A 26,126-nucleotide genomic window follows, 5' to 3' on the forward strand; every position below is an offset into this window, starting at 1 on the left:
TGTGGAAGCAGCTGCATGTTTCATTCATCCTTCAGGATAATCCTCTTTCCAGGTTTGCAGATATGAATCCTCGGCGGGTTCACTGCCTTCCATCACCTGATATTTTGCTCTGTTGTTTCCGTATTCATAGCCGTCTTTTCCTTTCTGTCTCATCTCCTTAGATAAACATGGAGAACGACAGCCTCTGTTCTTTCATCTAGTCTCGGATCCTAAAGCCTTCATCAGGAAGAAGAAGAGCGCTGCAGATCCCAGCTGTGTCCTGCTGCTGTAGAATGAACATGCTCAAATCCAGTGGACTTAAAATACCCGGCCGTGGGGCCAAGCATTCCAGCCCGGTGGGAAGGACCTCGCTGGGTGGAACATCCAGCCCCGTCGCCCCTAAAGACAGTAAGTCGCTTCTTTCTGCCTCCATGAACATTTCTTCTCATCAACAGGAAGTGGCTTAGAGCATTTATTTGTTTTTCACTGAGTCACCCTAACACAGCTGTCAGTGGTCGCACACTCACAGACCTCACTGTGCATTTCCTGTCCAGAAATAATGAGAATAAACATCCTTATATGCCCTTTCTAATCGGGGTATATTTATATACCTCCGTTATTCCCTGTTCAGTTTAATTGAAAGTCATCAGTTGCATTCCCGTCTGACAGCTAAGGATTCTGGGTAAAATCGGTCCATGTACAGTTTAACTTTGTAGGTACCAGATCTGTTTGGGGGCCCCGCCCCTTCTTATATCGTCATTATATGGCAACACCATTTGGACAAACCCATTTCTTAAGAATCGGATCTCTTCTGGAGTCTCAACATATTACTGCTTGTATTTGCTATTATTTTAAATTTGGAGATCTAAAGTAACTGAAGGTAGAAAACAATCATTGTCAGTCTGGAAGAAAAGCACAGCGTTTTAGGACAGACTGAGCTCTGCCATTTAAAGGAAAAGTCCTGGAAAAAGAACTGGAAAGTGACCTGAGATGACATGATGTGAATTGGAGCTATAGAAATACACTGAATAGAATTGAATTGAAGTTCTTAGGTGGTGCAGTGACCAGGTGAGCTTTCCAGGGTGCGACTCACCTTTTGTTTGTTGGCTGTGAGGACAAACCTCAATGGAGGCTTAAAACAAACGTCTTTAAAAGCTAATTCTTACTCTCTGCTAACCTTTTCACATTTCATCATATTAATTGTTTGCTGTAGATTTTTATCAAATATCTAAGTTTGTCCCCCTAAACAATCAGTTTACTGCCTTTCTTTTCCACAGAATAGAGAACCACTACATGGCCTCCATTTGTTTTAGCTGCTTTTATCATAATTTATTTTCTTTACTTGTTTTATTTTCCTTCTATTAGACGTCATGGAGATGAATGAATTGTGCTGCTCCAAAATACCTAACTTGCCTTCAAGTTTATCATTTCAATAATAAAGAAAAAGTACTATTAAGTATTATTTAGATAAATACCATTACTTCTTAATGCAAGTATCTGACGTGATGGACCTGTCATTTAGTCCAGTGGGTTTGTCAGCAGCTAACCAATCAGCAATCAGAGTTTATCCTGAGGTGAATCATCTGTACCAGCAGTATCTCCAACTCTTTTTCTTATAACTGTTGTTGGATTGTAATTATGGAGGCGTTGTTCTTATAGGGATGACAAAATAATTTAGAGGAAATATTTATTTTTTTACTTAAAGCCTAAAGGGAATCTGCTAAAGATGAGTAAAGGCCGGCGGCCGACCTCATGAGAAGCTGAACACCACAGTGATCTCTGGAAATAATCACATGTTAGTCTGCAGGGAAATATTTTTTTATAATCACATTGCATGCTTGTGTACCATATTTAGTGCAAATAGTCACACAGAGCCTGATTATCTACAGAATAAAAACAAACTACATTTTAAAAGCTCATCTATGTGCTATAGTCAGTAATTACCCAACATGACTTGCACCCTTCATCATTCCTCCTCTGGCTGGAGAAGACGTGTGCTTTCTGTGGCTTAAAATAACTTTACTGACATGATGTACGACTTGTTAGAATGTATTTTTTGGCTTATTTAGGCTTTTTTTGTTGCTTTTCTTTGCTGTAACATTGGCGGATAAAGCAAAATGCCTCACCCAACACCTGAGTTAGTGCCGTGAGCTGGAAAGTCAGCCCGAAAAGGGCAAAAAAATCATATAGTGTACGCCCGACTTTAAACATCCCATAGTCACAATCACTGACTCTTGACCAAAGAAATATGATTCCCCCTCCCCCTCCGGAAACACAAACAGCTAAAAGATTGGCCCAGTTTTACTCATGGGATTAATAAACGTCTTTTTCTTTAGCATAAGTTGTTAAAAAATGACCAACATTGTCCAATGCGTATCCTTATACAGGTATATCGTACCTCCATAAATAGTTAAGGCTTGTGTTTGATTTAATTTAAACCCTTTTTAAGCAGACTTCTCCTTAGTACCTTCTAGCTAAAGATTTTGATCCTCATGCTTTTAAACTTCTCATTGTTCTGATCACCTGCTGCATCACTTATTTTCTGGGTAAAAAGCTTGAATTCAGAGATCTTAGTCCTCAGAAAAGAAGTCAGGATCTGAACCGATATAAACCAGCGCTGTAGTGGAGGAAAGGGGTTCTCCCAGAGACCTTTCCAAGGGGTAGAAAAGCTGCTAATTTGACCCAAGAAACTTAATCCATCAGCAAAGGGGAGAAGATGTTGAGACCAGACGGTTTAGTTAGACAGTAGGGGTCTGAGAAGTAATCGTTTTGGCGATATATCGACATCACAAAATTGGACAAAATTGTGTTTATTTTTTTTATATCTAGGCTTGTTCCAAGATTTTAATTGCTTTGCTGAAGGATGGTTGAAAGCAATGTCTCAATTGTATTCATTTATTTTCATTGATTGTTTTAGACTTTTGTTAGGTTCAAGTTATTTCTGTGACCATTGAGGGGCTTTTCTTTCATCCAACGTGTGAGGCTACTACTTCTCCTTATGCCAGTTACAGACAAGACAATCCATGTTGCAACCTTTTTTTTAGGTCGTTTAGTTCTTCAGACATAGAGATACTCATGTTGGCTCTGAGACTCGACATCTGGTCCAATGCTGGCTGGCTGGACAAGTTGTGCTGCAGCTGTGGATGCTGAGATTGGCCTTGTGAACATCTGGGTTGCTACAACAGGAGTTAAGGGCTGTGTATCCTCCCGCAGCACTGTGTCGCAGTGAGCTTGTCGCGGGTATGATGCAAATATTTTTGATTTATGCCCAATTATAAAGCGTAGTCTGCGCTATCCACGCCACAACGCAAGAGGAACAATTGTGAACGGTCTACAACCAGTCATCCAACGCTGGACGACACACAGTTCACCCGTGAGTGTTCCTCAAAGACTGGCCGTGCCGTGTTTTGGCTTTGGGTGCAAATCAACAGACCGTCGCAGAGAGCTACAAACTAGTAGGGCTGGGTATTGCTAGGAACCTCACGATTCAATTCAATTTCGATTATTGCTGTTGCAATTCGATCCGATCCGATGCAATTCGATTCAATGTTGATTTTTGAAGCCGTGTGACTCCAGGAGTTTTAAGAGCAGTCTGGAATGCCAAGTTGTGCACATGGCCAAAGCAGCCAACATATAATAGCTCAGTGATATCGACAGCAACTAGCATGTTGGCAGCATTATCTGTAACAACAGCGGCTACTTCTCCGGTTATGCCCCATTCTTTTATTGCCTCCATCGACATGTTCGCTATGCCTCCATCGACATGTTCGCTATGCCTCCATTGATATGTTCGCTATGCCTCCATCATGTTCGCTATGCCTTTATCGACATGTTTGCTATGCCTCCATCGACATGTTCGCTATGCCTCCATCGACATGTTCGCAATGCCTCCATCGACATGTTCGCAATGCCTCCATCGACATGTTCGCAATGCCTCCATCGACATGTTCGCTATGCCTCCATCGACATGTTCGCTATGCCTCCATCGACATGTTCGCTATGCCTCCAACGACATGTTCGCAAAGCCTCCATCGACATGTTCGCTATGCCTCCATCGACATCTTCGCTATGCCACCATCGACATGTTCGCTATGCCTCCATCGACATGTTCGCTATGCCTCCATCGACATGTCCGCAATGCCTCCATCGGCATGTCCGCTATGCCTCCATCGACATGTCCGCTATGCCTCCATCGACATGTCCGCTATGCCTCCATCGACATGTTCGCTATGCCACCATCGACATGTTCGCTATGCCTCCATCGACATGTTCGCTATGCCACCATCGACATGTTCGCTATGCCTCCATCGACATGTTCGCTATGCCTCCGTCGACATGTTGGCTATGCCTCCGTCGAAATGTTGGCTATGCCTCCGTCGAAATGTTCGCTATGCCTCCATCGAAATGTTCGCTATGCCTCCATCGACATGTTCGCTATGCCTCCATTGATATGTCGCTATGCCTCCATCATGTTCGCTATGCCTTTATCGACATGTTTGCTATGCCTCCATCGACATGTTCGCTATGCCTCCATCGACATGTTCGCAATGCCTCCATCGACATGTTCGCAATGCCTCCATCGACATGTTCGCAATGCCTCCATCGACATGTTCGCTATGCCTCCATCGACATGTTCGCTATGCCTCCATCGACATGTTCGCTATGCCTCCAACGACATGTTCGCAAAGCCTCCATCGACATGTTCGCTATGCCTCCATCGACATCTTCGCTATGCCACCATCGACATGTTGGCTATGCCTCCGTCGAAATGTTGGCTATGCCTCCGTCGAAATGTTCGCTATGCCTCCATCGAAATGTTCGCTATGCCTCCATCGAAATGTTCGCTATGCCTCCATCGACATGTTCGCTATACCTCCATCGACATATTCGCTATGCCTCCATCGACATGCTCCATCGACATGTTCGCTATGCCTCCATCGACATGTTCGCTATGCCTCCATCGACATGTTCGCTATGCCTCCATCGACATGTTCGCTATGCCTCCATCGACATGTTCGCTATGCCTCCATCGACATGTTCGCTATGCCTCCATCGACATGTTCGCTATGCCTCCATCGACATGTTCGCTATGCCTCCATCGACATGTTCGCAATGCCTCCATCGACATGTTCGCTATGCCTCTATCGACATGATGCAATGCCTCCATCGACATGTTCGCTATGCCTCCATCGACATGTTCGCTATGCCTCCATCGACATGTTCCCTATGCCTCCAACGACATCTTCGCTATGCCTCCATCAACATGTTCGCTATGCCTCTATCAATATGCTCCCTGTGTGACTTCCGTGAGGCAGCACATTTGAAACTAATTCCCACTCATTTGATATGAAATGAAAAGTGACGGTTATGTAGGGGTCACTCGCTCTCAAAGTCCAGCCATCGCATGTCAGCGCGACTATTTCAGCAGCCTTTAGCGACTCCAACACAGCCGTCTTCACCTCTGTGTACAGTGCCGACAGCGCCCCCAACGGTAAGGAGGTGAATCGATTCTGAGGGGCTCCCGCATCGATTATGAATTTTGCGTGTAATAATTGCGATGCATCGATTCTTCAATTATTTTACCCACCCCTACAAACTAGCCTCCTGCACGGTGTCTGGGATTGTGTCCAAGGTGTGCCAGGGGCTGTGGACGGTACTACAGCCAAAGTTTCTGCCATTAGGCACACCTGCCATGTGGGAAAACATCGCAGCTGACTACTGGAGATTGTGGAACTTCCCAAATTGAATTGAATTGACCAATCAAAGGCCTCCTTTCTCTCCTCCCTGCGACGCAGAGATTCACACTAATGCCTGCTCTGGGGAGCGGTGCCCTAGTTTAGGGCATAGAGCTTGGAATCCAGAGTTCCCTGATTTCATGCCCCACTCTCACAGACTGCCAGTCTAGGTCCTTGAGCAAGACCCTTAACCCCACACTGGTCCCCGGGAGCCGCACAATGGCTGCTCCCCAAGGGGAGGGGTTAAATGCAGGAGTGATTTTCGTTGTTCTGTAGTTGTGACAGTGGAATAATAGGGCTTGGGATCCGTGTTGCATTTTGGGAAGTGGCGGCCATATTTAGGGCTACGCGAACGTAAACATAGCTCTGATACAACGTTGTTGTTGAAAGAAGAGACGTAGAAGTAGAGAGAAAAAATATGTTAAAGTCCCGAAAAGGATCTGGAATTTACCGGGACACATTAAATAGAGAAGCCAGGGACCGGTATGTTGACAAAATCAGCATTATTAATAATCTGGATCCATATGAAGTTCCAAACAATGAGTGGAGCACTGATGAGTGAGCGCCTATACTTCAAAACAGTTCCGAAGCTACAAGTCCTTGAAGTCTCATGTGCAGTTCATGAATGGATGGGTTCAGGAGCTGCAGATCATAAAGCCAGCAAACAGTGGGAACACAGTAATCCGTACGAAGGTAAGCTGTGATCAGACGGGCTCTGGAACCTGCTAGTTTAGTACCTGCTAACCGCTAGTGCTAACAACCACTCACACATGTAATGTACTTTTAACTAGCTGCTATGTGTTTCAAAGGTGTAGTTAGTAACGTTAACTGCCAACCCTCCCTAAACCCTCTGGGTTTCTCACGTATTTGAGCCTTTTCCCGCTGCCGTTTTTATTATTTTCCCGTAAAATATCCCAACTTTGAGTTCGGTCGTCTTACAGCCGCGATCCAAGCTAGCCAACGACTCTTTATCTCTGACACTTGGTCTCCGTGGTTGCGCCTCCAGGCAGGAAAGCGGTGGACAGTTAACCCATTTTCTGTTGTTCCCATGGCGATCATGTGTTGCGCTGTTACAGCCCACAATACAGCAACGGTTTACCATGGTTGAAATCAAGTTAAGGTGAAATTAATCAAATTAAAACCCGGCTGAGAGGGAGTACAGTACCCGGTAGTCGTAGGCAGTAGTCTGGGCAGCGGTAAAGGAGGCCATCAACATGGCGGCCACGCAAAGTATAAAACGCTGGGGGGGGGGGGAGAACTTGAATATATCTGTTAAGTTTGTATAAAAAACGAAAATCTATTTTTTTTTTTACTCATTAAAATCTCTATAAAACGTTAACAGCTATAATATATGTATACATACATATATATGTACAGTTTCACATGTCTAGTTTTTTCTATTTTGCTGCAGTGGAATCAAGTTTAAAGATTTCTTATCTGCATAAAGGATTTTGCAGATTGTTGCCATTGAATCTACTGACTACTTATACTCTGTTACACTAAATTACAACCCTGTCTGGACAAAGCAATCCCAGATGTTCAGCACCACAAATACAAACACCCTGTTTATTATCTTCAGTTGTAGCTCACATGACAGGCCTGTTCTCACCAGCTCCACCATGTCAGCGCTAAATTATAGCCCTAAGCTAAGAGCAGAACAACGGCCCTTCTCTGGCTGACAGTAGGCTCCGCTCTCATTAGCATCAGCATGCATGCTGGGCTTTTTCCACATCAGCCACGGCTACAAGGGTGTCTGGATTCAACAGGCTTTCTTCTGAACACCGTGCAGTGTTGGGCCTTATTGTGCAGATATGTGCTCAGTTTATTGGCTTGAAGTTGCTTCCTTTTGGTTTCAGTTCTGAGGTGTAAAACGAGAGGCTTCAGCTGAGCTTTCCTCAGGCTTCATGGCCGTTAAATATGTGAGCAATCAGGGCACAGGAAGTGCATTCTTTCCCTGGTTCATTAGAGGCAGTTGAAAGCATTTCAGAGCAGAAATAACAAACCTTTCTTTCAGTCATTTGTTCAAGTCTTTTGTTTGGCCTGGAGGTGGTTTTGGGGACTCTGTGTACGAGAGCCATAAGAGCCTAAAGTGTCTGAATTCAACCAGTGAGCGGCCATTGCTGTCTCAGACTGTTGATCCCTTTAAAGTGCATTCAGGATGGAAAGCCTGTTGCCCTGGGCCTCCCAGCTGTTGCTGTATGTGGCTGTTTTTCAGCTTTTTCTCCTTCATTTATTCTCCCATTCTTCCCAACAAAAAAAAATCCACTCTCCTCCTGTTTATGCATCATTTTTGTACATTTATGTTTCCCAGAATGGCTCTTTGTGCCCAGTAAACTGCTCAGGGATGATCTCATCCTACGCATGAGGACACAGACTGACAGTTATCAGAGGTTTCATTTGATTTTCATTTGGATGATGATTAATTTTGCAGATAAATCACATGCTGATAGACATATTCTAACTTTCTAGCTAAAATCTCTAGTAAATTTTAGGAAGTTGTGCACCCATGAGTTAGTATGGCTAATGGGTTAGAGAGCCCAATGAAAATGAGGTGAAACCTTTCGTGATATCCTTTCTACCTGAATTTGGTTGAAAACACTCAGTGATCTGTTTCCTGCAGCTGATAATCTTCTCAGCAACCGTGCTCTGAATCCCAAACCCCCGTTTGTTTGTTTTAGCCGGTGCTGCTGCCAGAGCTGCCACTCTGTCGGAAGCTGGACGCATGGGGGGATTTACCATTAGGCAATACCAGGCAGTTGCCTAGGGCCCCAAGTTCCTGGAGGCCCCATAAAACTCTTAATACGACTTTCCTTATTTGTGCACGTTAATTATGTTTTTGATAAAAATCCTTTGGCTAAAATGCCATCAGAACGCTGATAATATTAAGTGTGTCTCAGTCCCCCCCCTTCAGTGTCCACCATATTGGATCAGTCCATTTGCTGCACATGTTCAGAAAGGTCCAAACAGACAGCAGCAAACCATTTGAAAACAAACCATGCAAAGAGCAGTGTTGCCAACTTAGCGCTTTAGTCGCTATATTTAGCCACTTTTCAGACCCCTCTAGCACTTTGATTTCTAAAAAGCTCCTAGCGCCAAATCTAGAGACTTTTTTCTGCTACTGGAGACTTTGGAGACAACATCTAAAAGCAGCGAACTCTGCTCTCCAGAGCGAGTAGATTGGTAACCCCGCCTCCTGCTCTCCTCTATCTGCTGTCATGATTCATGCAGCTATTATTCAGTGTTGCATCGGTACCAGTATCAGCGGGGCCCCGATCCAGCACTAAAATAGTGGTATTGGTATCGACAAGTACCAACAAAGAGAGCATCGATACCATTTTGAGAACCAGAAGTTTCTTCAACTATTGTCACCCATTCCAGGTAAGCAATAAAAAGTTCTACTGGATTCACTTTGTTTTAGTCTTTTTCCTGCTTCACAAAGGTAGGCAGCAGCTTGACATGAAGCCATGATGGCGATTATTTTACATCCAAATAGTCTGCAGTTCTTCATATACACACACACATCTATTTCAAACAGATGGTAGCGGCCAAAAAATGGCATCAGCTCAACACTACTATTACTTACAGATAAGCAGATCATGTCTTGTCTACAGAAGGACTGAACACAATCAGGTCTTTTTGGTCAGCTGAATTTCACCTATTACCTTGTGGACAATAGAATGATATATATATATTAGGGATGTAGGATATTGGGATTTTGGCCGATATCCGATATGCCGATATTTTAAAACTCATGTAGCCGATAACCGATATCGATACCGATGTTAAAGCTGGACAAAAATAAGTAGTCATTGAAAATAGCAGTTTTGTTATCCATTTCTGACACTTTGAAAAATAATATACTCAAATATATTTTCATATGCTGATATCAAATAGATTTTTAAAAACGCGGTATCGATCTGATTTACTTTCAAAATCTCGTGAAATTTCATCGTTCTGTTACAAACTCTCGTGATATTTTGCAAATTCTTGTGAGATTTTGTTAGTGAAATAGATCGATACCGCGTCAGTATATCAACATATAAAAATATGGCAACATTTGGTGAATTTTCGGGGGATTTCGTAGCATAACGATGACATACAGCAATATTTCATTAGTAAAAGAGATTGATATGGTGTTTTTAAATGGCAATATATCAGCATATGAAGATATTGGGATATTTTAATGGATCAATATTTTTTCCCTCGTCTTTAGAAGTTTTTAAGTCTGTAAAAAAGAAGTTTTGAGGAAGAAGAAGAAGTAGTATTTTTATTTATTTTTTAGACTTCTGATCAAATATCTGGTTAAATATCGGTGGGGGGGCGGATGTCCGAAATTCAGTTTTAAGGCCGATACCGATAGGGGGCCGATTATATCGTGCATCCCTAATATATATATATATATATATATATATATATATATATATATATATATATATATATATATATATATATATATATTTTTTTTTTTTTTTTTTTTCTTTTTTACTTGCATAGGCTTAAAACCTACTCTCCTCTCTATTGAGCCTTTATTGTAACTATTGAAATAAACCAGTGTTGTGCTGTAAACCAGAAATTCACTCTAACTTTAGACAAATGGCCCCCCTACGTTTGTTTAGCCCAAAGCACCAAATTTGCTGCAGAACAAACATCTCTGGAGTCCAAACATGGAGTTATATAGAGCAACTCCTGCTCTGGATTGAACAGACAAAAAGAGTAGGCTAGACCGGGGGCTTTAAAGTGGGGACAATGGCCCTCCCTGGGGGCCAACAGAGGCCTTAGGAGAACAAAAAAAGGTAACAATAATTGCATTTTTAAAAGTCTTTATTTTATAGCTTTTAATAGTCCAAAAAAAGAAAATTAAAACCAATCAACTGGACTTTGTTTCCAAGTTTGAAGAAGTTTTTCTTCCCATCCAGGAAGCTTTTTCAATTAAAAATGAAAAAGGCCTTTAAACTTGGAAACAAAGTCCAGTGGATTGTTTTCAATTTTCTTTTTTTGCATTGACTATGATCTGGATGACTGAGAACCTTCACCAGCTTTTAATAATATATTATATTCACATAAAAAGCTGAGGGGATGTCTATAAGTGAACTTTGACGCTCTTTCTCTCTCCATGTAAGAAAAAGCAATCCCTCCACTGCTGAAAGGCTCTGAAATGACTTCTTTTGCAACAAATTACTCTTGTTTGTGTAAAAAGCATCAATAACTTACATTTGTAAGTATTGGTGGCCCTTTCAAGGAATTCACTTGAAAGGTTACGCCACTCAAGGCATATTCCAATAATGGTGCCATTGTACTTTTCTGCTTTGACAATCACAGCTTGTTATTTATATTATACATTCAACAACAATTATTGAAGATTTCCAGAGGACTTCACCATTGAAATTCACCAGAGCTATAGTGAAACTGACAATGCCCACGTGCATGGCAGCTGGAGGCTGGAATACATCGGGTAAAAGTGAAAAAAAAGAGTTATTCCACCTTTCTGATTCCTGATCCTCCACGGACGGGTTGGTCGTTGGATCGCCAACCTGAAGAGGGAGGATTTGCCATCGAACTTCTGGCCAGAGAAAAAACCCGTAATATGTAGCCAACATTTGGAAGAAGAATGTTTTCAAGATGACTTGGATAATAGCGCGTTGTGACAAACACCAGATACAGCACTGGGACTTGATCAACAGCCGATACCGCACCGTGACAATGTCACTAACCAGTAGGTGGCAGTAGTGTTCTTTGACAAACATGGATGCCTCCAGTAAAGCACATTCACATGAAAATTACTCTGAATTAAAAACACTGATCATTTATTGAACAGGATGGAATCATTTCATATTTAAAGAACTTTCAGAAGTTTGAATTCTGAAAATGAGCGGACTTCTTTAAAGGAATAGTACACCCAAAACATGATTAGCCTTCATTTTCTACTCACCCCCATGCTGAACAACACTCTGGAGTACTTTTTTGATATCTCAAATGCATCTGGAGATCTGGGAGGCTTCTTGCTGTCTGCTGACATTCAAATAATGGAGGTCTATGGCGCCCGAGGCAGAAAGGTCCATAAAAGTCCACAAAAGTCCACAAAGTGCGCATTCAGCTCGGCAAAGAACTCATGCTCTTCCTCAACACTGAAGTCCTCAGACATTTTTCTTTCGTTGTTTCTTTCTTTGCACAGGTAAACAGCACATTTCTTCTTCTACGCTTGCATTATCGGCAGAGCAGACGCTGAATGCGCACTTTCATCTGGTTTGGTCTGCCGCGGTTTCCGTAGACTCGTCAACGCGCTTTTAGGAAATCCTATACACTACTGTTTATGCTCTAAAAACATTCTAAATGATTTCGTTTCGAGTAAATTCTGGACGCTACCCACTCAGGACACTTGGAATACATTGGACGAGCAGCATGGAGGAATATTGACACTTTTATGGACCTTTCTGCCTCGGGCGCCATAGACCTCCATTATTTGAATGTCAGCAGACAGCAAGAAGCCTCCCAGATCTCCAGATGCATTTGAGATATCAAAAAAGTACTCCAGAGTGTTGTTCAGCATGGGGGGAGTAGAAAATGAAGGCTAATCATGTTTTGGGTGTACTATTCTTTTAATAAAAATGGGGTTGTAAAAGTTATGATTTCTTAACATACTTTTTTCCACCATGGAATAACAATATTTGAAATAAAGTTTGGATAATTAAATGCAACATGTTTCTGTTTATCTTAGTACAAAAAAAAGAAGAAAAAAGACTTTTTCACCGCCCAAATGATCATGACGGATGCTGAACGTTACAGTAACTGATCAAGCAAAGCCCATCTTTGAAAGGTTTTGTCCTGTCCAATAGAAAGTCTAATAAACCATGTGAGCTCATGTGATGCAAAAAAATAAATAAAAACCCACACAGCCTGTAGCAGGAGACAGATTAGACCAAATAACTCCATCTAGCAAGGTCATTGCTTCCTCTGATCCTTAAAATAGCACATAGAAAACCTCCACTTAGTTCCTCATAAATCAAACTCTCCCACAACAACATCAACTCCATTCTTTTATATATATTTTTTTAGTTAAAGCCTTTTGTGGTTATAGAAAACATCCGAAATATCAAAGCCTGTCCTTTAAATGTCGGCCATGACTCCCACTGTTGTGTAAAACAATACTGGAGCCTAAAAGGCATTTAAAAGCAACAAATTGATCAGAAGTCAAAACCGTTGAGTCTCAGCCACCCAACACCCCCTCCATCTGTCGCTGCCACAGCTGCCACAACCTGCGCTGAAGGCAGAAACACATTTCAAGGCCTCTCTGATGGATAAATCATTAAGTGACCGAGGGCAGTGGTTACTGTTGGAAAGGAGCTTTAAAAAAAAGGGGGATTTAAAGGTGGAGAAGGATGAGTGAGAAAGAAAGGAAAGCAGGGAAAGACAGGAGGATAATTGGGGAGAGGAGGGGGCGGGGAGGAAGCTGTGGAGGTTTCATTGTGCCCAGTGGATGAATGGTGGGATTCAGAGGGTGGTGGGAGGTGGCCAAACACAATAGTGAAAGTAAAGACTGTGTTTCCAGTCTTCCCTCGGCCAACGATCCTTTTTCTCCTTCTTCTCTGTTGCCTGAGAGACGCGGATCATGGTGTTAGCTCAGGTTTTAAACCCTTTCTGGCCCCGGCTGCAGGATACAAACACTGAGCAGAAAAATCTCTCATTTCAGTTAGTAACTAATCCAAATTGTACTACAGTAACAATAGTTTGAAGTAGCTTGAGTTTATAAATAGTCCTGCTTTGGAGAGCGTACCTCCACCGCTCTAGGCGCCCCTCCACCTGCTTCTCACAGTCAGGGTATTCCAGGGGGATTGCTGCTGATAGAGGCTCAGAGCTGCTCCCTGATGTAATCTCATCCCCTTATTGAACCCATTTGTCCGTCCTGCAGCAGCACACCTCGCTGTCATCTCTCTGTCATGTTCTACCATCACAAACTTCTCCGTCACAGCTGGATGTTTGTCCTTTAAGTCACACCTTGACGATTTAGACCAGCGTATGCCTGACTTCCTAGCAGACATGATGCTGATGCTGCCACTGCAAACCTTCTTTCTTTTTCTTGAATTTATTCTTGTTTTGGGGGTGGCTGGTAAACAGCAGCTAGGTTAATACTGCGATCAAAGACATCTTTTTATGCAGGCTTGGCGCCTCCGGGCGCATCGCTGCCCCCCTCAGGACCCTGGCTTGTGCATCATTTCCTCAGCATTAATCTGCCGTGCGTTATGCAGAAGTTAGGCTGTCGTTGGACAGAAATCATACGCTTGAGAAATCAGCAAGGTGTGACAGAGCCTGGGCATTTTTGATACACTTCATGCCCAGCAGTACTTCAGGCTTTAGAAACTGCAGTAACCCGTTTTGAAAGGCATCTAATTAAATGAATAACGGACTAATGAGGAACCTCACTGACCCACATGTTTGCTCCAGATGACGGCACATTCTGTTCGACCTTTCCCCTGAAGATATTTCCCACCTAATTTAATATTTTATGAAATGTTAGAAAATAAAATGTCGTACTTTAACTGACAATACAATTAAATTTAATTCTATTCACTTTATTTCTATAGCTCCAATTCCCATCATGTCATCTCAGGTCACTTTACAGTTCACCAGATCATCCAGTCAGATTGATTCAAAGTTTTCTATCTAAGGAAAACCAGCTGATTGCATCGACTCATTCACTCTTCAGCAATCCCTCACACTAAAGGCTGATTTATACTTTGAAACCAGGTCATCTGCATAGATGTCCCCGCCCCCTTCCGCAGAAATTCTGCTGCACCTCTCCCAAATTGTAGGTGACCGCAGACAGGAGGCCCGCTTGTTTTGTTTTTCTGACCGCAATTGCAGGAAAACGACTCGTAAAGTTGGACCAGCTAGAAGATTGAGGTGCACAAGAACGCTGGGAACCTTTTTCCACCTGGTTTCCCGCCCTTTTTCGCCATCCTTTCCCTCAGTTGTCGGACAAAATTGCCCCCACTTCCTCACCGCCTCGGCCGTATCTAGACCCACAGTGAATTGAGCATAAATAAAAAATGTCTGCATCAAGCTTATTGCTGCGGGGAGTATAACCAGCCCTTAAGCATGCTTATAGCGACAGTGGAGAGAAAAAAACTCCCTCTGAACAGGAATAAACCTCCAGCAGAACCAGGCTCAGTGTGAGCGGCCATCTGCTGAGGCCCACTGGGGTTCAAGGAGACAGAAGCAGACATAGAAAAAGAAGCATAGATACAAAAGGCAACTGTCAACCAGCTCCACAGGCGGCCCCGTCCAGGAAACACACAGCCAGGCAGACGAGCTCCGAGCCAGCTCCCATGTCAGAGGATGAAGAGAGCACATCCAGTTAGTCACAGTCAGAGAAACAGGACTACACTGGAAAACAGGCCAAGCTCCAACATCTAGAAACAAAGGTGTTGATGGCAGCAGCACAGCTGATATTTCTCTCCAGGATGGAGTCACAGCCAAACAGGAACAGACCAGATGAAGCTACTATGAGAAAAAGCAGAGAGAGCAGAACGTTAGAGATTGAAGTAACAGATTCTGCAGAGTGGGAGAATAGAGATAGAATGAAGCAGAATGATGAAAAAGGGGTCCCTATGTCCTCCAGCAGTCTAAGCCTATAGCAGCAGAACTATAGAGATAGCTCAGGATAACCTGAGCCACTCTAACTAGAAGCTTTATCAAAAAGGAAAGTTTTAAGCCTAGCCTTAAAAGTAGACAGGGTGTCTGCCTCACGGACTAAAACTGGTAGTTGGTTCCACAGGAGAGGAGCCTGATAACTAAAAGATCTGCCTCCCATTCTACTTTTAGAAATTCTAGGAACCACTAGTAAACCTGCAGATTGAGAGCGAAGTGCTCTGTTAGGAACATAAGGAACAATCAGATCTCTGATATCAGATGGAGCTCGGCCATTTAAGGCTTTATATGTGAGAAGGAGGATTTTAAATTCTATTCTGGATTTAACAGGAAGCCAAAGAAGAGGAGCCAGGATAGGAGAGATATGATCTCTCTTTTTCATTTTCACATTGACTTCAATGAGTAGCACTTCAACTGACACATTGAATTTCTACATTTCTTTTTGGTCCAATAAGCCTCATGAATCTTTACCTTACATAGAAACTGAATTAGTCATAACCACTATTAGGGAATAGTGTGTACCAGACCACATGCTTGGAGATTGCTGTGTAAAGGGGAAAAAATGCTGAGATTCAGCTCATCTTTGTGTCAAACCAGCAACAACCCAGGCAGCATGGCGGGGTTAATCACCGGCCTGTCACTGATACCGTCTCTCTGACCCACTTTTCACAAAGAATTACCATATCAACAAATCTTCATAATGCACTGTGTGCTGAATGTTGCCACGCAGGCAGTTTTCTTTGTTTTTCTCTGCAGGAGCGACAGTTAGACGGGTGAAGGTAAGATCACAGAGCAGTGGAATAAACGGTGCAGATGACGTGTGATGTCTCTGTTCTCAGGTACTCCACTGAGGCCCATCACTCCGGCGAAGATATCAGAGGAAGGTGACGATGTTTTAGGAGACTACACTGTTGGTGAACACGTCTGGGTGAACGGCGTCAAACCTGGAGTCATCGCCTACCTCGGGGAGACCCAGTTTGCCCCCGGACAGTGGGCTGGGGTAATACTGAACGACCTAGTTGGCAAGAATGACGGGTCAGTGGGCGGCGTGCGCTACTTCGAGTGCCAGCCCCTCCAGGGCATCTTCACCCGCCCCTCAAAGCTCACCCGCCAGCCGGTCGGAGAGGGGAGCGATGGCCACTCCACCGACTCCACACAGAATCAGAGTCAGCAGGGAGGCAGCGGCGCCCCTGCTGGCCAGAGGGTGGTGGTGCCGCTCAGGGAGGGGCTCCTCAATAGTGCGGTGAAAACAGGAAACGAGTCGGGCTCTAACTTGTCGGACAGCGGGTCTGTGAAAAAAGCTGGAGATAAAGACCTGCGTGTTGGAGATCGAGTTTTGGTGAGTAGTAGATTTTATCCATCCATCCATCCATCCATCCATCCATTATTCATCCATCATCCATCCATCCATCCATCCATCCATCCATTATTCATCCATCATCCATCCATTATTCATCCATCCATCCATCCATTATTCATCCATCCATCCATCCATTATTCATCCATCCATCCATCCATCCATTATTCATCCATCATCCATCCATCCATCCATCCATCCATTATTCATCCATCATCCATCCATCCATCCATCCATCCATTATTCATCCATCCATCCATCCATTATTCATCCATCCATCCATCATCCATCCATCCATCCATTATTCATCCATCCATCCATCCATCCATCCATCCATCATCCATCCATCCATCCATCCATTATTCATCCATCCATCCATCCATCCATCCATCCATCCATCCATTATTCATCCATCCATCATCCATCCATCCATCCATCCATCCATCCATTATTCATCCATCCATTATTCATCCATCCATCCATCATCCATCCATCCATCCATCCATTATTCATCCATCCATCCATCATCCATCCATCCATCATTCATCCATCCATCCATCCATTATTCATCCATCCATCCATCCATCCATCCATTATTCATCCATCCATCCATCCATCATCCATCCATCCATCCATCCATCCATTATTCATCCATCCATCCATCCATCCATTATTCATCCATCATCCATCCATCCATCCATCCATCCATCCATTATTCATCCATCATCCATCCATCCATCCATCCATCCATTATTCATCCATCCATCCATCCATTATTCATCCATCCATCATCCATCCATCCATCCATCCATCCATCCATCCATTATTCATCCATCCATCCATCATCCATCCATCCATCCATTATTCATCCATCCATCCATCATCCATCCATCCATCCATTATTCATCCATCCATCCATCATCCATCCATCCATCCATCCATTATTCATCCATCCATCCATCCATCCATTATTCATCCATCCATCATCCATCCATCCATCCATCCATTATTCATCCATCCACCAACCCTCATCCATCCATCCATCCATCCATCCATTATTCATCCATCCCCACCATGCATTTTTCATCCCTCCCTCCATCATTTTTCATCATCCACCATCCATCCATCCATTATTCATCCCTCCTCATAACCCTCCATCCATCCATCCCCCATCCACCATCCATTTTCATCCATCCATCCATCCATCCATCCATCCATTATTTATCCATATCCCCCCATTATTTCCATCCATCCCCCTTATTCATCATCCCCTCCACATCCACCACCACCATCCATCCCTTATTTATCCATCCATCCATCCAATCCATCCCTCCCAAATTTATCCATCCATCCCCATTATTCATCCATCCATCCCTCATCCATCCTCCATCCATATTCTCCATCCCTCCCCCATCCCTTATTCTCCATCCATCCATCCATCCATCCATCCATCCATTATTTATCCTTTCCCTCCTCCATCCATCCATCCATCCCTCCATTATTACCATCCACCTCCATCCATTATTATCCCCCTCCATCATCCTTACCCTCCATCCATCCATCCATCTATCCATTATTCATCTTCCATCCTTATCCCTCCTTTTCCCTCCTTAATCCTCCCTCCACCCCCATTATTTACATCCATCCATATCCTCCATCCCTTATTATCCATCCCCATCCATCCATTTTCCATCCATCCATCACCCTCCATCCTTTTTCAATCCATTCCCCATCCATTACATCCATCCATATCATCCATCCATCCTTTCCCTCCATCCATTACTACCCTCCATCCATTTCCATCCCCATCCATCCATCCATTATTATCCAAACCATCCATCCATCATCCCTTATTCAAACCAACCCTCCATCCATCCATTATCCTTATTTATCCATCCATCCCCTCCCTCCATCCATTTTTCCATCCCCCCCCTCCATCACCTTTTTAACCATCCCCTTATCCATCCATCCATCCATCCATCCATCCATCCATTATTCATCCATCCATCCATTATCCATCCATCCATCCATCCACCATCCATCCATTATTCATCCATCCATCCATCCATCCATTATTCATCCATCCATCCATCATTCATCCATCCATCCATCCATCCATTATTCATCCATCCATCCATTATCCATCCATCCATCCATTATTCATCCATCCATCCATCCATTCATCCATTATTCATCCATCCATCCATCCATCATTCATCCATCCATCCATCCATCCATTATCCATCCATCCATCCACCATCCATCCATTATTCATCCATCCATCCATTATTCATCCATCCATCCATCCATCCATTATCCATCCATCCATCCATTATTCATCCATCCATCCATCCATTATTCATCCATCCATCCATCCATTATTCATCCATCCATTCATCCATTCATCCATTATTCATCCATCCATCCATTATTCATCCATCCATTATTCATCCATTCATCCATCCATCCATCCATTATTCATCCATCCATCCATCCACCATCCATTATTCATCCATCCATCCATCCACCATCCATTATTCATCCATCCATCCATCCATTATTCATCCATCCATCCATTATTCATCCATCCATCCATCCATTATTCATCCATCCATCCACCATCCATCCATTATTCATCCATCCATCCATCCATTATTCATCCATCCATCCATCCATCCATTATTCATCCATCCATCCATCCATCCATCCATTATTCATCCATCCATCCACCATCCATCCATTATTCATCCATCCATCCATCCATCCATTAATTATCCATCCATCCATCCACCATCCATCCATTATTCATCCATCCATCCATCCACCATCCATTATTCATCCATCCATCCATCCATGATTCATCTATCCATCCATCCATCCATCCATTCATCCATCCATCCATCCATCCATACATCCACCATCCATTATTCATCCATCCATCCATCCATTATTCATCCATCCATTCATCCATTCATCCATCCATCCATCCATCCATTATTCATCCATCCATCCATCCATTATTCATCCATCCATCCATCCATCCATACATCCACCATCCATTATTCATCCATCCATCCATCCATTATTCATCCATCCATTCATCCATTCATCCATCCATCCATCCATTATTCATCCGTCCATCCATCCATCCATCCATCCATCCATTATTCATCCATCCATCCATTATTCATCCATCCATCCATCCATCCATCCATCCATTATTCATCCATCCATCCATACATCCACCATCCATTATTCATCCATCCATCCATCCATTATTCATCCATCCATCCATCCATTATTCATCCGTCCATCCATCCATCCATCCATCCATCCATTATTCATCCATCCATCCCTTATTCATCCATCCATCCGTCCGTCCATTATTCATCCATCCATCCATCCATTATTCATCCATCCATCCATCCATCCATACATCCACCATCCATTATTCATCCATCCATCCATCCATTATTCATCCATCCATTCATCCATTCATCCATCCATCCATCCATTATTCATCCGTCCATCCATCCATCCATCCATCCATTATTCATCCATCCATCCATTATTCATCCGTCCGTCCGTCCGTCCGTCCATCCATCCATCCATCCATCCATCCATCCATTATTCATCCATCCATCCATCCATCCATCCATCCATTATTCATCCATCCATCCATACATCCACCATCCATTATTCATCCATCCATCCATCCATTATTCATCCATCCATCCATCCATTATTCATCCGTCCATCCATCCATCCATCCATCCATCCATCCATTATTCATCCATCCATCCATTATTCATCCATCCATCCGTCCGTCCATCCGTCCGTCCATCCATCCATCCATCAAGTGTGTCTGAGGAGCCACTTGCTGAAGGACATTTAACTCAACATTAGATGCTCTTTATGTGTTTATTCGATTTTAACCCCATTTCACAAACCTCTAAATATAGGAAGGTATTTTCTGTACTTTGACTCTGCAAATGTTACTGTTAGATGAACTGTTGACTGTTGTTCACACTCTGTTATCTGGAGATGAATAAGGATTAAATGTTTCCGTGTTCCTTCCAAGCTGAGGAAGTGATAGTGATTAATATGTAATCCCAGTTTCTCAGGATTTGCTTTTCTGAACCTTCATCCTTTGACCTTGTTTCCCAAACCCTCCTCAAACTGTTTACAGTGATGGCTCTTCATCTCGCGGACGTGTTCCCTGCTCTAAAATAATCTGACCCCGGCTCATTTTGCTTTCCATTAACTGATGGGCACTGGGGATGAGTAGCACCTCCACGCCAGTCAATATTATAAATCACTCTGGATTACTTTCAGCACTTAAGGAGAGGAGCGTGTGCTGCTGACACATTGATCAGTGAATCCATCTATTTCCTAAGCCTCTCCCAGTGTAATCCATCTGGCTGTGGTGCCTCAGACGTCCTCTCAGCCTCCTCTCAAACACCGACTTCAATATTTAGTGAAATTAGCTCAAACTGGGATTACACGCCGTGAACGCTGAATCCGTAGACATTCCTCTTCATTTGGTTTTATATTTTTAAATCGTTGGCAGCAGAAGGACATGCTGGGGAAGGAAATTCTCCACTTTATCAGGTGCTTTCAAGATTAGAAGAATTGAAAAGAGATGTTTTGGTGAATCATTAGTGAGTGTTGAGGATTACACTGTGTAGGCCTGGATTAGCTTTGTTTTCACAGACAAAGCCCTGGTGACGTTTTAACCCTGATTCGCTCAGATATTTCTCGGCCATGTTGACAGCGGCCGTCTCTGCCTAACGTCTTGTGACACGGCGATCGTCCAGAGCTTCACAGAAGGACAAACGCAGGGCCCCATCGCATGAATTCCTTTATTCTCTTTTTTCATGTATATTCATTCTTGAATGAATCTATTTTTTTTTTCATTCATCTGTTAAAAGAAAAGTCCGTTCATATTCAGAATTCAAACTTCTTTAGGGGGTCCCCGCTCCATCTCGCCATCAGTTTGGGGTCCTTCACTAAAAAATTTAGAAGAGCCCTGATCTAATGAGCTTCGTATTCCTCTTCTACTGGTTTGGCTTCCAGATAGACGAGTCCGAGTAGCGCCATACCACTACAGAGCTGAGTTCCACCTGGTTTTTACAGTGTCGTACAGTGAGAGCAAGTAGATCGCATCAGAGCGTCGGGTCGCACAGCGTGAGAACAAACATCGTGAGCTGTAAACTTTAAAAGTCGTAGAGAAGCGGTTGTTCCAACCATTGCATTTCTGAATTCTCCCAGTGGTGCCCGACTTTACACGAGTGAATAAAGTGAACGTGATTGGTCGATTATCAAGGGGGCGGGATTGTTGTGGTGGAAGCATCTTGCTAACCAGTTAGCAACTTAGTGCTAGCAGGTTCCCAATGGAATTTCCCATTCCCATTCAAGTAGCACTAAATTGGTGCCTTAGAAACGACGCTGTCAAGGAATGCTATGGACAGCGGAAACATGCAAGAGGAGGAGAGTTTAGTGTCGGAGGTCGTGGATGAGTCTCCTCCGTCATCCATTTTTTATTTAGAGGAGGAAAGCGGGGACGAAGATGTTGTGGAAGAGGACGCCAGGGCGGCAGAAGCTTGGTTTGGTGTAGAAGGCTTCCAGCCGTACATGTTTGAGCCCTTGCCTCGCAACGCTGCCAGTTCTGTTAGCTCTACGCCTGCCGAAGACACAGACGTCCATCCCCGTGAACACTGGGACGCAACTCAATGGGAAAGGAAAGGATTCTTATTTCAACCGTTGCGTATATTAGCTGCGACACATGAATCAAGATGCTATGACCGAAAAAATAAGATTCACAGATGAGTGTTGATATATGATTGGCCGAATTTAGGTGTTCATCCTGCAGAAGATAACGAAAAAAAACACAGATTTTAAGATAGCTTTTTTTTTTTATAGAAATTTTCTAAATTTTGGGACAGTATGGTCTGATAAAGAGTAAATTTATATACATTTTTAGGCCAAAATGATTTGACATTCCCTACGAATTTAAACCCTGCAATTTCGTCGTACAGCTAGAGCTGTAGCTGCGCGCAACGATTGTAAAAATCGTACAGAGTATACCCGGATGGAAAATTATTGAACAAATAAGAAATCCATAGCTTTATATCACGATATCACGGGGTGAATATGAACCATCAGAGCGTTGGATGGATGCATAGAACTGATCAATATGTGGATGCGCCATAAGAGATCCACAGTTAGCCCTCAGCTTCAGCTGCTACAGCAGGAAACCACTGATTATGGCCCAAATCTTTTTATTTGTCATTCACATGTGTTCCTGTGTGCCAAAACATTCATTTGATCTGGATCATGCTTCATGAAGCCCTCTTTCCTGAGGAAACGGGATGTGTGACCTGGATGGGGGAGTGTTGTCCTGTGAGTCACACATGTGCTGGCCATGTGTGGAAGACATTCAGCAGCTGTGCATGAAGCTCCGCCTGTCCTCCCAACAGGAAGCCATTATTTTCTCTCAGTGAGGTGACATTACTGGGTGACTCCTGATGAGTCTCTCTAGGCTGCAGCTGCCTTGTTGGAATGTAGTTTCCTGGAATATTTATGCTAAAGAAGGTGAAACGGATCAGAAACTGTAAAGGAACAAAAATTTTTTAGATTTTTGCCGTTTGTTAGGATTATTTTCTTCCCTAAACTTTGATTGAGAGACTCCAGATCAGCAGGAAACCATGACAGCAACGTTTATGAATGAGCTTGTTGTTCAGCGAGCGGTACGCTCTGTTTGTGACCGCTCTCCATCACTTTAATGACTACATCTGACGCCGTTTATTTGAAACAATCCCAAAGAAAAAAGTAGTTTTAAAAGATACTTTTTGAAATATCTGATTTTTGCATCTATTTGTTTTTTCTGGAAACCTTCATGAATAATTCTGCAAAACAGTTTTCTTCAAATTGAAAAATAGAGCATGAAGTTTGGACATAAATAGGTGGTTGTCCTTCTCTGAAATCAACAGTGGTGTCAAAAGTTCACACATTTGTTACTTAAGTAGAAGTATAGATACTGCAGTTTAAAAACACTCCGGTAAAAGTTGAAGTATCAACTTGACCTCTTTACTCAAGTAAAAATGAAAAACGATGTGCTCTAAAAAGATATAGATGCCGCTATATGAACTGAAAGCTCAATTTTTCAACTATTTCAACTATATTTCCTTTAGCTAACCAATGAGTGTTTGCGTTCTATGACTCATCCAATCACACTAGTTTTCACTAGATGTGGGCGGAGCCAATGGGAGCCAATTAGGGAGTTCCTTTCTATCTAAGGAAAACCAGCTGATTGCATCGACTCATTGACTCTTCAGCAATCCCTCACACTAAGCATGCTTGTAGCGACAGTGGAGAGGAAAAACTCCCTTTGAACAGGAATAAACCTCCAGCAGAACCAGGCTCAGTGTGAGCGGCCATCTGCTGAGGCCCACTGGGGTTCAAGGAGACAGAAGCAGACATAGAAAGAGAAGCATAGATACAAAAAGCAGCTGTAAAACGTGGACCCATCCAGGAAAGACACAGCCAGGCAGACGAGCTCCGAGCCAGCTCCCATGTTGGAGGATGAAGAGAGCACATCCAGTTAGTCACAGTCAGAGAAACAGGACTACACTGGAAAACAGGCCAAGCTCCAACATCTAGAAACAAAGGTGTTGATGGCAGCAGCACAGCTGATATTTCTTTCCAGGATGGAGTCACAGCCAAACAGGAACAGACCAGATGAAGCTACTATGAGAAAAAGCAGAGAGAGCAGAACGTTAGAGATTGAACTAACAAATTCTGCAGAGTGGGAGAATAGAGATAGAATGAAGCAGAATGATGAAATGGGGGTCCCTATGTCCTCCAGCAGTCTAAGCCTATAGCAGCAGAACTATAGAGATAGCTCAGGATAACCTGAGCCACTCTAACTAGAAGCTTTATCAAAAAGGAAGGTTTTAAGCCTAGCCTTAAAAGTAGACAGGGTGTCTGCCTCACGGACTAAAACTGGTAGTTGGTTCCACAGGAGAGGAGCCTGAGAACTAAAAGATCTGCCTCCCATTCTACTTTTAGAAATTCTAGGAACCACTAGTAAACCTGCAGATTGAGAGCGAAGTGCTCTGTTAGGAACATAAGGAACAATCAGATCTCTGATATCAGATGGAGCTTGGCCATTTAAGGCTTTATATGTGAGAAGGAGGATTTTAAATTCTATTTTGGATTTAACAGGAAGCCAAAGAAGAGGAGCCAGGATAGGAGAGATATGATCTCTCTTTTTCATTTTCATCAGCCCTTTTCAGGCAGATTTTGATCAGTCTTTGTTGTTTGCAGGTGGGAGGCTCTAAGATGGGTGTGATCCGATACATGGGGGAAACTGACTTCGCTAAGGGGGAATGGTGTGGAGTGGAGCTGGATGAGCCCCTGGGAAAGAACGACGGAGCAGTTGCTGGTACAAGGTATGCTCACGCTGTACTGCGCATGCCAGTGATGGTGCACAATTAGGAGTGGAAAAAAAATCTTTTTTACAATACAATATCGAACTTTTAGATCCTAGTATCGATCTTAAATGAATGAATGATTACTTTATTTCAGTTTAAAAACAAAAAAATAAATTATATTTTTTACAAAAGATTCAGGCAACCGAAAAAGGAATAGTTTATTTTTGCCTATCCTGTTCCATCATAACAATAATGCGCAATAAAACATTGTTACTAATACATAATTACTAAACACATAACTTTCATTGTAAGCTTTTATAATTTTAGATTTTAAACTGAAGATTGTTTTCTACCTTTGGCTGCTTTAGATCACCAATGAAACGTCAAATAATAGCAAATATGGCTAATAAATATGTGGAGACTCCAGAAGAGATCCGATTCTTAAGAAACAGGTGCGATACAGTTTGTCCGATTGGGGTTGCCATATGATGACGTCATAAGAAGGGGCGGGGCTCTGAGCAGATGTGGTACCTACATCAGCACCCCCAACATTATGGTCTGGGCATCTGAAAGAAAAAACTGAAGGAAATGTTGGCAGGATGTAAAAGTATAGAGATTGCTGCTCTGCTATCAAACTAACAAATGTCCCGTTCTCCTCCTCTTTCCTGCAGATACTTCCAGTGCCTTCCTAAGTTCGGCCTCTTTGCACCCATCCACAAGGTGATCCGCATCGGCTTTCCCTCCACCAGCCCGGCCAAGGCCAAGAAGAGCAAACGGGTGGCCATGGGGGTGTCCTCTCTGGCCCACAGCCCCAGCAGCTCCTCCATCAGTTCAGTCAGCTCGGTGGCCTCCTCTGTGGGCGGACGCCCGAGCCGAGCTGGACTGGTAAGACGGCTGCAGTGTGCTCCAGGCTCAGGCTGAGAGCAGACGGGCTGCTTCAGCATGATTGGCTGAACAGTTTAAAGGGTCCGGTAG

The 26,126-nt window shown here is 43.3% G+C and overlaps 1 protein-coding gene across 2 annotated transcripts in view; it reads left to right on the top strand.

The window, feature by feature from the left end:
• clip2 (CAP-GLY domain containing linker protein 2) overlaps window positions 1–26,126 on the top strand; it is a 73,981-nt gene that overhangs the window by 7,284 nt on the left and 40,571 nt on the right. For both annotated transcript variants that reach the window (XM_038303702.1, XM_038303703.1), the window contains exons 2-5: window positions 162–387; window positions 16,199–16,698; window positions 25,045–25,169; window positions 25,823–26,036. In XM_038303702.1, the coding sequence (XP_038159630.1) occupies window positions 273–387; window positions 16,199–16,698; window positions 25,045–25,169; window positions 25,823–26,036 (954 nt within the window). In that variant the 5' untranslated portion in view covers window positions 162–272. The remainder of the gene's footprint in view (window positions 1–161; window positions 388–16,198; window positions 16,699–25,044; window positions 25,170–25,822; window positions 26,037–26,126) is intronic.

Source organism: Cyprinodon tularosa, unplaced genomic scaffold, assembly GCF_016077235.1.
Source record: "Cyprinodon tularosa strain WSP-4 unplaced genomic scaffold, ASM1607723v1 ctg518, whole genome shotgun sequence".
Lineage (NCBI taxonomy): Eukaryota > Metazoa > Chordata > Actinopteri > Cyprinodontiformes > Cyprinodontidae > Cyprinodon > Cyprinodon tularosa.